At 37.2% G+C, this 16,215-nt stretch overlaps 1 protein-coding gene across 3 annotated transcripts in view; it reads right to left on the bottom strand.

Moving 5' to 3' along the window:
* The window catches only part of tfec (transcription factor EC), a 33,407-nt gene that overhangs the window by 12,220 nt on the left and 4,972 nt on the right, over window positions 1-16,215 (bottom strand). For all 3 annotated transcript variants that reach the window (XM_053508755.1, XM_053508756.1, XM_053508757.1), the window contains exon 2: window positions 12,654-12,796. In XM_053508755.1, the coding sequence (XP_053364730.1) occupies window positions 12,654-12,779 (126 nt within the window). In that variant the 5' untranslated portion in view covers window positions 12,780-12,796. The remainder of the gene's footprint in view (window positions 1-12,653; window positions 12,797-16,215) is intronic.

Raw genomic sequence — 16,215 nt, 5'->3', positions numbered from 1 at the left:
CCGCCAACCAGTTAAGTTGCATAATCAGATGAGTTAAAATCTAAAAATCTTATTTTCTTCTTTTTTTCCTACAGGTGAAATTTTCTGTTTTAGTTTGCTACTGATATGAGTTGGTTTTCTTTATATCATATATATATATATATATATATATATATATATATACACTACCGTTCAAAAGTTTGGGGTCACTTGCAAATTTCTTTGTTTTTGTTTAATGATTTATTTTCTACATTCTACAATACTGGGGATTTCAAAAACTATGAGTTATCAGCCTGAAAAATGACCAATTAACAGCACCTCAGATTAGAGGCGTTATGAAGTCTTTACAGAGCAGAAGTAGCAGAAACATCTCACTATTAACTGTTCAAAGGAGATTAATGCATTTTTGGACGCCTTCAGCATTCCTTTACAATGTAGAAAGAAATAAAAATCAGGAACGATCATGGAGTTAGAAAGTGACCCCAAACTTTTGAACGGTAGTGTATATATTTTATCCTTTTAATATTTTTGCAGCAAAAATGATTTTTCTCTGAAAGCTATGGTTCTGTTTTAGGTGTGTAGGTCTTCTCATTCTTTTGTAGTATTTCAGTTACACTCATTTTAAAGCATAGTCGGATTTACAGTAATATCAGCTGATACTCAAGGTATTAGCATCTGCATCAATATCAGGGGGAAATTGTCTGGTGTCACGTTATACATGCAAATATATACTAATTGTATTAATATTAGGAGTGTATTCAGCAGCCCAGAGTGACAACAGTATCATATTACAAGCTTAAAGTTACAAAAATGTATTACATTTAGTGAAAAAGTTACTATTGGTATTAATACAGTTTACTGTTTAATGATGTGATCAAGCGTTTGTCCAAAGTGATCATGCCTGACCATTTTATGTACAAATTTGTATATAGTACTACGTCTTGGACTCTTGGAAAACCAATGGCTTTATCTGTCAGCATGGATGTGTGAGCATGTTTTCTTAGTTTTTTTGTTTTTTCCTCTTGGGAATCTGTTGAAGGGGTTTCTGTTTACAACATGTTGCAATATCTTGAGAGTTTGCTGCATCCCAAAGCTGTGCATTTTTAAATTCCCATAACTCAGGAAGACCTAATAGAAGAAGTACAAAGAGAAAGTGCAAAAACAAGAAGTTTTCTCTTTCAGGTTCAGAGCAGTAACCTCAAACACATGGGAAACTCTTTTCTAAGAATAAGGTCAGCTTACAGCTTCAGCAGGTGAAGGTTAAGGACCATGCTATTTGAACTTGTGTCCATTAGATAAGTAGTCCAAAGCTGCATGATCAGCCACTTCATTTACCTGTTTAACTACTCATTAATGCAAACAGCTGCTCAGACAATCACATCAGTGCATTTGGGTGTGTAGACATAGTCACGACAATCTGTTGAAGTTTGAACAGAGCTTCAGAAAGGGGAAGGAAGGTGATTAAAGTGCCTCTGAATGTGGTGTGGCTGTTGCTGCCAGATGGCTGGTCTATTTCTGAAACGGCTGATCTACTGGTCTTTTCATACACCACCATCTCTAAGGTTTACAGAGAACGGTCTGAAAAAGAGAAACTATCCACAGCGCAGCAGTTCTTTGGGTGAAAATGCTTTATTGATGGCAGAGGTCAGAGGAGAATGGCCAGACTGCTTCAAGCTGATAGAAAGGCAACAGTTACTCAGGTAAAATCTTTTTGCAGCTGAGGGATGCCGAAGAGCTTCTCTGAAAGAGAACATCAAGATCTTGTCAAATCTTGAAACATGTCAAATCTTGAAGCAGATAGAGGCCACAGCAGCAGAAGATCACACCGGGTGCCACGCCTGTCAGCTAACAACAGGAAACTGAGGTTACAGTTTGCATGGGCTCGACAAATTTGGACAACAGAATGAGTCTTGATTTCTGCTGCGACATTGTGATATTAGGGTCAGAGTTTGACATAAACAACATGAAAGCATAAATACATACTGGCTGTTATCAGTGGTTCACCCGGGTGGTGGTGGTTTTATGGTTTGAAGGATGTTTTCTTTGGCTCCTTGGGCCATTTAGTACCATTTGAGCATTAAATGAGTATTTTTGGCGACCATGTACTTCTCTTTATGACCACAGGATAACATGCGATGTCACACAGCTGAAATAATCTCTAACCGACATGACAAAGATTAATTGTAGTGTTGTACAAGGAAGAGTACAAACAGACCAACAAACCCTCATCCTAATGCCCCAGATAGAACCTGACTATAAATGGCCTTGAACCTTTTTCTCTATTCTTCATAGAGAAGTCCAGATCTCCACATTGATCCCAAAACCATGAGCCTGTATTCATTTATCCTGTCGCAGGGGGTCTGGAGCCTATCCCAGGAGACTTAGGGCACGAGGCTTTGGACTGTGGGAGGTAACCCGGAGTACCCGAAGGAAACCCACCAAGCACAGAGAGAACATGCCAACTCCATGCACGTATGTGAGTCTGTAATCATAATTTAAAAGCTTCAATATATATTATTTTTACTTCATTGTATCGTATATATCAAGTAGAATTAAATAAGAGGAGCAAACGGGACCAACAGATTCATCTCGCTATACTGTGTGCATTGGATGGTGATGTATCTTGGATGAGAGATCTGTTTGAAAAGGAGTTCAAAAGGAGGTCTATTCCTAATAGGATCCAAATATATTTCAACAAAGTCACAAGCCAAGCTGAAATTATGTTGAAAATTGTAAAAACAAGGCACCATTCAATCCTGATTGTTCATTTGACCTTTGTTCCAGGGTAAAGTTAAATATATATACAGCTTTGTATGTGTGTAAAGTGCATCTATTTGCTGAATGAATTAATTTTATGATGTGCTGTTCAAAAGTTTTAGCTGGACAAGTAATTGTTACAGCTGTAATTAAATGGGAGGAAATTAACAAATTAAATAATGTAGTAGCCGTTGCATGAGAACTAAGCAGAAAATTAAATCAACCTTGACCTCAACCGAACTAATAATACACTGTTTGGGTTAGGACAAAGAACTGCTTGTGCTGTAGCTTTTCAGGACTCTCTCTCTCTCTCTCTCCATGGATGTATGTGTGTGTGTGTGTATGTATGTGTGTGAAAGTGTCCCCCTACTCTGAGGTCATGCCCTTATTTTCTTGTAGTCAAGTGTGCAACAAAAGCCATTCTTTATGCTTGTGACTCTTCATTTAAAGTGAACTTATATCTCTACGCACAGACACAGAACAGTAATGTGTTTATGCACAGCTACATTCTGGTGTCACAGAAAGACATTTTCAGCACTACTGAACGACTCCTGGGTTTCTTTTCTCTTCCTGAACTTTGACACTAGCTTATTTTTATCTAAACCTAAAACATTTTTTTTTTTAATATAGTAAGAAATATATTAAGACTTTTCAAACTGCATAGAAACCTGTAAATTGTCCGATGTGCATTTAGTAAAATGGAAATTGAGCGCTATGTGTGGACCTGGCTCCCTTTTTTCTAAAGTGATTAATCGACTGGGACTGAGTTTCATTTGAAGGTGTGCTGTGCCTAACTTCCTGTTTCCCTGTTCACATGTCACACTGGAAGTTTTCTTACTGTAGACTTAAGAGTGCATAAGATACAAAACACTATTCTATGCAGGGGGATTTCTTATGTTGAGACAATACCGTGGAAATACAGTGGAAGATTGACGCATAGCAGGGATACAGTAAAACCTACTAGTGTACTTCCTTTTGCCTTAAATATGCTCAGATTAAATGTATTCATACTGTATGTCCCATGGATTCTCTATTGCTTTATTTTGGGATGAGGTTTGTCATTTTGATTTTGTTATTCATCTTCTTTGTTTAACTTCATAAACCGGGGCTTACGGCAGTGCTAGTTCTAAAATGATGTCTCTCTCACTGTTTCGCATTGATATGTCAATCAGTTGGAGGAGATCCCACATTCCAGACGGAATATCTCTCTAAAGGTTACTCGGAGCTTTGCTCCTGGGTGACGCTAACATGGCATGACACCTCTCTTTTCATCCCCACAGGATGCCCCTCAGACCAAAAACCAAACTTCAGACATGTTAGACTGTTAGTTACTTGACATGACTCCCAGGTTTGGAAAATCTCTGAAGTTTAAGTAAGATCAAGGTTGGATTGTGAGCACGGACTGTCTGCTAAATCTCGGCCTCATCACGTGAGATAAGATTGATCACTCGCGTTCCAGCAATTGAATTAAGCATGGAGAGGTGGAATTGCATGAATGAGCATAGCTAATTGCACTTTATGTGGTGGGCCAAGTCCTGAATTGCGCTCTTTAACCTCAGAGTCATTTGCAAGCTTTCAAGTGAACATGGAGGGGGGGTGAATGACAAATGGACGTTCATAATGTACAAGCACCAAAGCACCGTACAAAGTTGTGTATGCATAAACATGTTTTTTTTTTTTTTCTGAAACATGATTCATCCATAATGGATGAACCTCTCAGTTACAAAAAAAAACTAAAATAATATATATATATATATATATATATATATATATATAAAACATAACCATCTAATAACTTTCAGCAGGAGAAACAGGGTAAAGATTAAATTAACTATAAGACAAAAACATGTTTTGTGTTAATCTTAGGGTTTGATCACAGTTAAAAACGATTTTACAGACGATACTTCTGTCAGCTTCTTACATATATATTTTTTCTAGTCAGACTCTATAAACTTTCCTATTATTTTAATTTTATATTATCATATTTTTTTCATTTACATAGTTTGTCACATTGTTTGTACTGTGATTGCAGATCTGTCACTACAGTTTTTCATTAATTACCCTTTTTCTCCATTAAATTCCTAAAAACTTTCTTATAATTAAATAATAATATAACATGATTCCAGATAACATTTCTATCTTTAAAAAATGTTTTAAAATTAAAAGAATAAAAATTTGTAAAAAGTTCTAAATCCATTTTATCCATAAAAACGAAACCGACATAAACATATACAGTTTAATGACTTTCATTTTATTCACCGTAAGCTATAAAGTCTTTTTACAGAATATTATGAAAAATGGAAATGTGAGAGTAAATACAATTTTAAGACCAGGCAGACTTACCTGGCCGTACCAGCTATATTTCAGCATGATGATGCGACAGGTTAACAAATCGCGCCAAATAAGTGACAACCTCTACCTTATTTCTGGCACCGCAATATCGCTCACGGCTTTCCCTCCCAGCCTGTTGGCAAGTTTGTAGGTATCAGTCAACCATCGGGACTACACCCACACACTACACACATCCTCGCACACATGCCCAGCCTAGCTGAAGTTTTGCACTGCTCAGCTTACGATCTGTTGATAATGAACCTGAACCCATTATTTTGATTCAATGAATTGAAAGAAATAGGGTGAGGAATGAAAACCACAGGGCCAATTACTGTCATTCTTTGATGTATAACTCGCTTTCACTCACCCCAACTACTCTGCGCCTTTTGTCTTTATCCTCTCTGTTATTCATTAATTATTGTGCTTGGGGGTCAAAGGTGAGTTGCCTAATTGTGTAAACGGGCTAAGTTTTAGGATAGCTTGGATTCCCCTTAGTACCAGTGCTCTCTCTTGCTGTGCTCAGACACTTTGAGTAATGCCAATTAATCCAACTCTTTGATTTCCCTCCATTTTTTTCTTGCACGTTCTGCTTATCCTGCTCTTCCTTTATACTTCATAACCTCCAAAGTGGAGAGTAATGTTGGGGGTCCCGGACTGATTGAAGGGTTCGATGTGTATCAGAAACAAACAGTAATATTGGGTGGTTGTTGGGTGTGTCATTTCTGTGCGCTTCAGTGCACGACACTACATCAGACTTAGGACAAATAGGACAATTCCTAAAGGGTTCTTAATAAATCAGATGTAAAGATCTGGAAGTACAGTGGTACATTACAGCAATAGGGGTTAAATATATTTAATATATAATACATTTCTTTTAAAAAAAGTGATAGTGAAATTTAAATATTTGTACAAAAGATGAAAAATTTAGGAAAGTTTTAAGAGCTTTGAACTTGAAGCAGTTTTCAGTCGTTTGAAGTCATAATCATCTGGTTATTAGAATAGAATAGAATAGAATAGAATAGAATAGAATAGAATATATTTATTGTCATTGGAACATGTGGGATGTCAAACGAAATTAAGTGCTTTACAAATATTACACAAGCAAATTTAGAAAGTTGCGTCTTTGCACGTTTCAAAGCTGCTTTTAACTCTTTAACCTCCCATGACCTAGACCTTAAGTTTAAGTCAATAAAGTATAGTAGTTATTAGTGATAAATAATTAAGGTGATAATAGGAATTGTTTCAATTGCCATAAAATGTATTCAAGTTAAGTTCTACTGTTATTACTTTGTAATCGCTGCACAAAGATCTATGAATACAGCATGTATTTACTCTCGTTGAGATGTTCACTAGCAATTGTCCTTTTTTTTAGCATCTGACCTTGTTACTGTCCCTAATACTTTTTTCCCAGGACACACGGCTCAGCACCACAGGGCATTTTCACAGTGTGAGACAGTAATATGTGTGCAATCAGTAACACATCACTCTAATTATAGCTGTAAAACCCAATTTCTTCACACTGGGATACTTCCTTTGAAATGTTTCGGTGCTTGTGTGTGTGTTTGTGTGTGTGTGTGTGTGTGTGTGTGTGTGTGTGTGTTTGTGTGCGTGTGTGCATGTGTGTGTGTGTGTGTGTGTTCCAATTACAGACTAGAATTCGAAAGACAAAATGACCAAGACAAAGAAATTAAATTTTTTGCAACAAAACATTCAGTGTGTTAGGGTTTACAGATGTTTCTGTGTTATTCCATTGACTCACTTTCCTTACCACTAATATATTTTATATATATAAAATATATCTTAGATCATATATTCCCTAGCAGGGGGTGCTATCCCAGGGAGCTCAGGGCATAACGCAGGAGATACCCTGGTTAGGGCGCCAACCCATCACAAGTGACAGTCACACATACTCACACACTCAAATCATACACTGTGGGCTAATTGTAAACGTCTACAACACAAGTCTTTGAACTTTTTTAAAAAAAAGCAGAGTGTTATGAGAAACCCACAAAGCACAGGGTGAACATGCAAACTGAACCTGTGCGTTATTACTAATGGTCCAAAATGTAGGTTAATCCATGTTTATTCTTATATTAACAGATTATTGTTTGTGTTTAAATGTTTGCTGTGGGTGTTGATTGTATATTGATCTGGCTCTGCTTTTTTGTTGTTGTTAAATATTAATAATATTTTAAATAAAAAAAAAATAAAAAAAAAATAATAATAATAAAATATATATATATATATATATATATATATATATATATATATATATATATATATATATATACGTTAATTATTAAACAGCGACACATTTACTATGAACTGTAAAAAAAATGTAGGTTAAGATATCAGCAATGTAAAATCTAAATAAGATATGGATTCTTTTTTTGGATAATTATATTCACAAGAACCCCCTTTACCCCAAAAAAAGCTCTTTTTTGCGAATGACAGTTGTTATAGCTACCGTGTCAAAGCACTGCCTGGGGCTAATTCCTGTCTGGACACACAGCTGACTGGACACACACCCTATCACCAAAGGTTAAACAGAAACAAAAAGGAAAGATACAATGATGCAAAAGGTACGAGAGACAAAGTATGTTTATTATTAAGGTTGTTATAAATATCTAATACAGTATATTCTGCAAAATTGACTTGATGCTGTATTATGAATATGTTATGTATATGATCATTAACTATCAGGACTGTCTCACGCTGTCAGAAAGTATTGGACACATAAAACTTCATAAGACTTAGTGAAAACCAGTAAAACATGGCGTTATATATCTCTTTCAGTATCTTCGGCTAGTTTACCCCCTTCAGGAAAACTTGGACATAGAGATGCCCTTGTCTCCCTACTAAACCCGCACATATTCCATGCATCGAGCCTTTTTCTTTTTGAATCCTATTAGAGGCTGAACTTGGTTAAACTGAAAAAGACTGCAGACTTCACTCAATTAGAGCTAATAGGATTACTGGACTGGTATGGGCCGGGAGGTTTAAATAAGGCTGGAATTTTGGCAGACACCTGCTACATGTACTGCATTAATCTCATAAAGGAGAGTATGTAGGCTCATTAGTGGGACCCACCAATGCCAGGGTGGAGAGAGTAGAGCGGGAGTTTGCTGGTGATACCGAGGGTAAACCTGCTGATGCTGTGAGGTTCTTTAGGTGCCGGATGTGGTGAAACATCGCACTCCCTATGTGGCACAGTGCCAATCTCAGTCTATTTAGTTTCTATTAAATAGGTCTTAATCTCCAGGTGCTAATCACTGGTCTAATGCCTGCCTGCGCTCAAACTCACTGAGAAAGTAAGTAAGTATTTATAATTCGGTTGATGTGAGAGTACTGTGCAAAAGACTTTACCTCTAGCAAAAGACAAAATAAAATTATATTATTTTTGACATACAAAACGAGTTTGTGACTCTGTGTGGCCCAACATTTCCTCAGTTTCTACTCACAACTTCAGAATCGGCATTTAGTTCCCATCTACAGACTGGAATAAAAACTTGTAACCATTGCTTCATCTTGTTTCGTCATTTACCAACCTTTCATTTGTCATGTATTGAAATCTGAGGAAAAATAAATCTCAAAAGGAACCTAGTACAAATGCCAGCCTATTTTCTGTAAATCAGACAACCAATTTCCCACACTGATGAGTGTGTTTTTCGGATTTGCGGTTAACTACTGATTTTTAAAGAGTTACATAACTAATTACTGTTATACATCTATGTGATGTTTAAGACGCTTTATTTAATAGTATAGGAAGCATTTTTGCTTATACTTTCATATTATTCTTATTACATTATGTAATCATTTTGTACCTTTGTCTACTGTGTATGATGGTGACATTATAAAGGTCAGTATTGTTTGTCATTCAGCTGATGGTCACTAGTTGCTGGTCGTTCTCTATATCACCTGACTCGTTCCTGACACGAAACTGTGTTCACCACTTCAGAATGAGCTTCTCTGTCTTCTCACATGGACATGGTGCTATCCGCCTATGGCTATAGTGATAGGATTATTTGAAGTTTTTTTCCTAAATTCCTCCTTGTTTTGTCTCGGCTGTGGAAAGACATGGGTGACGCAGGGCAGGTCAGGCTCTGATCCACAGTGCACACAATACTTAAGTAAAGAGCACATAAAGGGACTCGGCCTTAATCCTATTAGCGGGAAGTTACCCTCATAGATCAAAGTTTGAGACAACAAGCACTAAACAGTAGGGTACTGCCACGCTAATAAAGGAATAGGAACATCCCAATCTGTCATATTCTTCAGTCTTCTTGTTGAAATGTTTGGTGAAAAACTCAAATCTGATATTTAAAAAAAATTGGATTATCTGGTGTCTGATAAAAGATGGAGCTTATTTGATTCAATCATACTTTATTGTGTCACACTGTTGGGAAATCTGATTTCTGCATCAATATCTAACTTTTTACGGTAATCCGTTTCATTATTTCCTCTTTATATTTATTCATTTTTTGAGCAAAAATATTTGCTTATTTTCCATATTTATGTATTGTTCATTCCTTTAATATTTGTAACATTCAAGAATGTTGTGGATTATTTTGGATTTTCTGAAATTAGTCCAAATTGTACATACAAGCATAATATTTGAGAGGAAAATGCTTTTTGTAACTATCACCAAGCTTAGGATTTTCGATGGGATCAAAAGCTTAACAATAGCCAGCTTTATCCATTTTACAACCAGCTTTGATGTATGTTTGGAGTCACTTTGTCCAAGTTTCAACTGTCTAGCTGATGAGTTGAGGTTATGTTGAATAATTCTCTATTATTCTTTCCCCTTCCACTTGCAGCAAAACAAACAATAATATGATATTCATTGATATCAAAAATGTATGCTGTAAAATAATCCTAATTAATTGAAAGTCCATTCTTGCCATATAATTTGTGTTCATAATAAGTAATTATTTAACATTTATAGACAAAGCCTCCAGTATCAGTGCTTTGTAAATGTTTATTGTTTAAACTTAATTGAAGCTAAATATTAAATTCTCGGGTGAAAATGGGATCACACCCCATTTCCCACAAAAGCACCCACCAAATGTTTGATTCCTTATTGGTTCTGCTTTGCTAACCAGCAGCCCAGTGTGCCACAGCAGGACATGGCTAGTCACAGTTGGCCGTTCGCCAGGAGGGATGGGTGGTCTCCAATCACAGTTCAAGCCGAGTGGCTCAGGCAGCCAGAGGCCAGTCCTCCTCCTCATGCTCCCCTGTTGAAGTTCTGTGCCCCTTTTCTGTTCTCCCTTCCACTACACATCTCTCCACCTGCCTTGACCCAACATCAGCCTCACAGCAGGGCCTTCTTGTACGTACATGCCTATGGATCTGTCTTTGTCTGTTTCCGTGTGTGTGTGTGTGTGTGTGTGCGTGTGTGTGCGTGTGTGTGCGTGTGTGTGCCTGTGTGCGTGCACACAACCGCCTCAGGGGATGCCCCTTCCTGAAAGACAAGTATCTTTTCCTAGACACAGTTTGTGCTGCACTCTCATCCACACTGTCTCTCTCTCTCTCTCTCTCTCTCTCTCTCTCTATCTCTCACACACACTCTCTCTTATATAGACTTTAAACATGAAAGGCTTCCTGTGGAACAGACCAAACTCAAGCCTACTTTGATGTGTCCAACTCAACCCACCTCAACACCTCTCTCTCACTCTCTCCCCTCGACCAACAAAACTGACTGCTGCTTTTTTTTTCTCTGTTTGAAAATTTTAAAGGAAAACTGCGATGGGAAGTTGAAATTTTTTTATTGTCTTCACTTTTGTCTCAGTTGGAAGTAAAAGAAAGTCCACAGTAAAATAAATAAATAAATAAATAAATAAATAAACACTTGTACATTTGCCCTTATTCTAAATGTGCATTATAGATGGAAATGCCCACACACGTACACGTCAGATCCAAAGAGCATGATTACGCTGACCCAATCTGTCAGCGCTTAGCAGGGACTTATAGCTCAAACAATGCAGCCACAAAATCCTCTGGGTACAAATTCCTGAAAAAATGTCTCCCATAACACAAAGAGCCATTTGGGTGGTTTCTGCATCAGTTTGCGGATATCTGCATTCATCTGTAATCACATTACGAGCTTAAATACCAGAGTAGCAGGCAAGAGAAAAGATTCAGTCGCTTGTGCCCATGCGAAAGGTCACTGATATATACACATGCTCTGCAGCATCGGGTTTTGCATTTCTAAAACTGCAGCCCACCCTTAAGTGTGTACAACTTTCAATGTCAGTAAATGTGAGATTAACTGAGAATTGTAAACTTGTAGACCTAAGTAAATACAGTATATATAAGTACTGCATATACAGTAGATACAGAGATTCAATTCATTTCAATGTAATTTTATTTATATAGCGCTATTGACAAGATCAAAAGGAACTTGGGCTAATGAGAACAAACTGTGGGAGAAAATATGTATAAATCATAACGATCAGATGGTCCGTATATATCGATGGATATAAATATGAAGAGATGTATGATCTGTGTGTTTGTGTGTGTGTGGGGGGGGGGGATTAAATGAGAACTGTAAAATTATAAAATGCATTATGTATTTTCCAAAAAGGAAGTTGATTGAGGAAGTGTAAGACTTTAAAGATTTTAAACTGAAACCTGCTGGTTCATGCTTACATAGAGCCCTGTCTCCGTCAAAGTGAAGATGGCCTCTCTGTTATTTCACACGTGTACTTACACAAACACTTTAAATGATGCATCTACTTACTATTCGTTTTTTTTTCTGGGACATTTCTTCACCTTTATTATTATAACCAAGTATAACCATGTATAACCATATTAATTGCAGCAATTTCCTTATTCAAATGTCAGTGTCATAAACTGACAAAAACATCCTTCAGCAGTTGTACATTACTTATCTTAGTAATTTGAATTCTGAGTTACATGACAGTGATAATATTGAATATCTTGCCACAAGTACGCCTGCTCCTGTAAAACCCTGAACAATAGTGAACCATGCAGTGTCTCCTGAACTTGACATTTAGTACTGTATAATCTATGTAAAACCCTGTTGAACAATGGCACATGGTAAAGTTTTATTAGTTATCTTAATAAAAGAAACAGGTAAAAAAAATTATAGTTTCTGTCCTGAAAAGGTAATGTAACAGTTAAAATCACATATTGTCTTATAATTATAAGATTTTATGAGTAATAATAATATTTTAATATAATATAATATCATATCATTGAAATTTACTATTTATAATATTTATAATCTATAATATATGTAAAATAATAATAAAAGAAAATGTCAAGACACCGGAATACATTATGTAACAGTTTAATCCCTACAATTATCCTTAAGTTATTGTTTATAATAAGTTTATCATTTAAACCCTATTGTAAGCTACAGTACTGTTTTAATACAAGATATCTTCTTATTTACAATTTTCAGGTTTATGTAATCTGTTATGAAGGGCTTCCACACAAGTATTTTTTTTATTTGATGTAGATCTCTAAATACTGACCGTAAGTAAACTGATGCCAGATTAATTTAGGATTTTGACCATTTATATCTAACAGCAGGAGCATGAAAAAAGTTACTGTAAATGTACCTTCTGGTCGGAGATACACTGGTCCCAGTATGGAGCCTGCTCATGGGGGTAGGGGGACGGGTAGTTATAGCTCGAGTACCATGGACCAGCATCCCACACAGGCACACTGGAGTGGCCCTGGAACATCCTGGAGGTCCGGTTCTCTGAAAAAAATAAAAAAAACAGACCAAAATGTACTGTGACTTATGAAGTATTACTACAGTGCTTGGAAAAAACTGACTTGCATCAATGTATCATTTAAATCTCTGATTTGATTAGAAATGTGTATTTATTTTACTTGAAGTTTAATTTTTTTGTGGCAAAGTAAATAAGAGACAACCTGCTACGAATAAACCCTCTTTTTAGACTGTCACACACAATCACTTGCTAAGTAAATTCAATCAGAGGGTAATTTTAGCACCAAGGTTATGCATGGCATTCAGTAATTATGCAATACGCAATTTTTATTTTGAAGACTGTAGGAGGACAACTATGGGAGGGAGCAGGATTTGACAAAGTTTCAGCAGGAGCAGACGCGACTGGTCATGAGCGTAAGGGAGTGAATTGGTCAACTGTGCTTGTGAAAACATATGCAATTGGTCAAGAGTGTCTACAGGAGCATGTAGGATTTGTTTAAGGTGTTGTTTTTTTTAACAATTTGATATAAGTGTCAGAGATGTGTATGTTCATGCTTCATTGAAATACCCCTTTTTTTAAATGTTTTTTTCGTACCTCAAAATCTCTTGCATAAGCTACAAGCTGGGGGGGCGGGGCGGGGGATCTAATTTTATGATGTCATATTATGGAAAAAAATCCAATTAGCTTGTTTAAACTTGAGACAAAACAAAAAATGGAAAAGGGATGAAAAAGCAGGTAATGCAATTTTTTTTTGTACATGCACATTGGAAAACCATCTGAATGCATAAGCATGTATAAAGAGTATCTGGATAGTCAAGCGTGTCTGCAAGATCATACAACATGGGTCAGTCTTTCTGTTGAAGCGAGCAGGATTGCAGTATCTTGTCAGTATGTACAGTATTTCATTGCCAGAGAAAGCCCGAGTGTTACAGCATTCCCGGCCTCTTTATCTGAGAGTTGCGTGACTGGAGGCATGCCATTCAGCTATGTCGCCTTGCCTAATAATTTCCTTAACTGAAATCTGTATTAATAGCATTGGTATGATTCAGAGCAACTTGTCCAGAATAGGGAAGGGCTAAAAAAAAATAGAAGAGGGACAGAGAAAACCTAGGCAATTAGACAGTGTGCCAGAACTCAAAGCCAGACCACAGTGAACTGGAACCCTCACACCTCACACCCTCTTCAAATCCCACAGGTCTTGATAACTGTATTCTGTGAGCTAATGCAATGGTTTTGCCATAACCCCCTGGATGTTTTATGATCTGCTAACTTACAGTTCTTGTTGGAACAACAAAGGCTATATTTTGGGGTCATATAGCGTCCTTCCTTTCATACGTGGACATATAACCAGTTACAGACGAGCAGTTCTGTTAATATGGAGCGCTGTAGGTCTGAGCTGCAGCTGCCCTTCCTTCATCATTATAATGTCTCTCCATTATGAGAGCAATGTGTTAGTGAGACACTTTTCATCCAATCTGAGGAGCCAGGCCGTGGGCTCCAGTCCTCACAGAAAGATCAGAAAGGAGTAAAGAGTAAGGACAGAGCTTCTTAATGGGCTGACAAGAAGCTGCCCAAAGATGAGGGACGCTCACATCTGCCTCTACCTTATGCATGAGATAATTGGCAGTTTCGCATGTTCTCTCCTCACCTTGCTTCATCAATGCAATCACTGTTATATTTTCCCTTGTCCATCCTCTTTTTTTTTTTCGCTCTGTCACCGGCATTGCTGATTGCTGGTGCTGCATAATTGCTGATTCTAGAGTCTGGTCAAATTTGATGATGGCTCGGAGGAGTCCTCCTACATTCCTAGTAACAGTCTCTGTTTTAGTCACTGCTGTTTCAGACAGTTGTCCCTGTCTGCACTTGACTTGAGCCAGTGTTGGCCACAATTTCCACAGATGTTTTTTTTTTTTTTTTCATAAACCAGAGGCTCTGTATTTCTCGTAAACAGTGGATTCATTTTGTATGAGTAATCAACTAACAAGGCCTGTCTCTTGACAAGATGATGATACTGCAACTTGTTCACTACTTGTTGGCCAGTGCAGATGTCAAATGTCAATTTTTGGCTGTTTATAATGTATTTGCTGGGCATGGTATTCTTCTATTTTTAACGTAACAGTTTTTGTATACTGATGATCATTGTTATGGACATTCCATTACTTGGTGATCTTCAAGTCAAGCAGGGCCCAAAATGAGTAAATGTACAGTAGGCCTAATAAAAATTTACTGCACGCGATAACCTTCAAATGATTTCAAAAGACCTGCTTGTCTGATTATATAAAGGTAACAATAACGTGAGCAATAAACGCAGGATGCTTTAAGGACCAGCAGTGGAACACACATCACAAGTTGTAGCACACTGGCTGTGTGTGTGTGTGTGTGTGTGTGTGTGTGTGTGTGCATGAGAAAGGGAGAAAGAAAAAGAGAGAGTGTGGTCTCTTAGGATGAGTTATAGTCTGATGAGCTCTTCTTTCCCCAAGAGCCTCATTAAAAGGCTTTCGTCAGGAACAGCTCTGTGTGATGCCGCAGTCCTTACCCACCGGCCTTTCAGCCTAGCTCTTTCCTCTCGTCAGGCATGGCCAAAGCACACCACACTCATGTCCTCTCACTCATTCTCTCTGCCTCGCTCTGGCTCTCACCTGTCTGTCAGGCACTCACAGCTCTTTGTTGTAGACCTTTTATATATAAGCACTCATTTATTTGCTCTTTTCACCAGTCTTTTTTTTTTTTTTTTTGCTTTTTCCCCACAGAGCTCTGAACATGGCCGCACTGGCTGCCTTTGTCTGACCATTCAGTCACAGAGCCAAAGGAATACACATTGAGGTCAAGCGCTTATAAGGACCCAGGTGTAACCAGAGACTATGGTTTATCATTTGATTCCATTTGTTGATAACTTCAATGAAATAGACTATGAATTTATTGTTTACATGATTGTACTGCACACACTGTCTGCTAAACAGTTATTATAGGAGGGAATTATTTAAAATCGTACTTGTTTAACCCAAATGAGGAGGGGTCCCTTTTTGAGTCTGGTTCCTCATAAGGTTTGTATCTCATGTCATTTCACAAAGTTTTCTGCCTCTGGCTCTATGAGGATACATTTGTGTATTAAAAACTTATATCCTTAAATTTACACAAAGTAGAATTACAAAAATATACAATGTCCGTTGTTAAAAGTGTTTTACTAGTAAAAAGTATAAAATTGAATTCCATTCTTACTAGGGCAATAAATTCAGAGCACATTAACTCAGTTTTATTCCAGCTTTACTGGCTTCCTGAAGTTTTGGACAGTGGAAAAGCTATCTTGTTAACTATTTTAACACACACCTTCTTCAGGACTGAGCGTAGTAAATGGAACTGGACCAGGTAACTGAGTTCTGATCTAGCATGGGTTTTGAACTGGGACATGACCTGAAAACTAAGCTAGGACTGATCTAGAGACTTG

The sequence above is a fragment of the Clarias gariepinus genome, chromosome 12 (genome assembly GCF_024256425.1).
Source record: "Clarias gariepinus isolate MV-2021 ecotype Netherlands chromosome 12, CGAR_prim_01v2, whole genome shotgun sequence".
NCBI classification, from domain to species: Eukaryota; Metazoa; Chordata; class Actinopteri; order Siluriformes; family Clariidae; genus Clarias; species Clarias gariepinus.
This window is presented reverse-complemented; position numbering and strand designations above follow the sequence as displayed.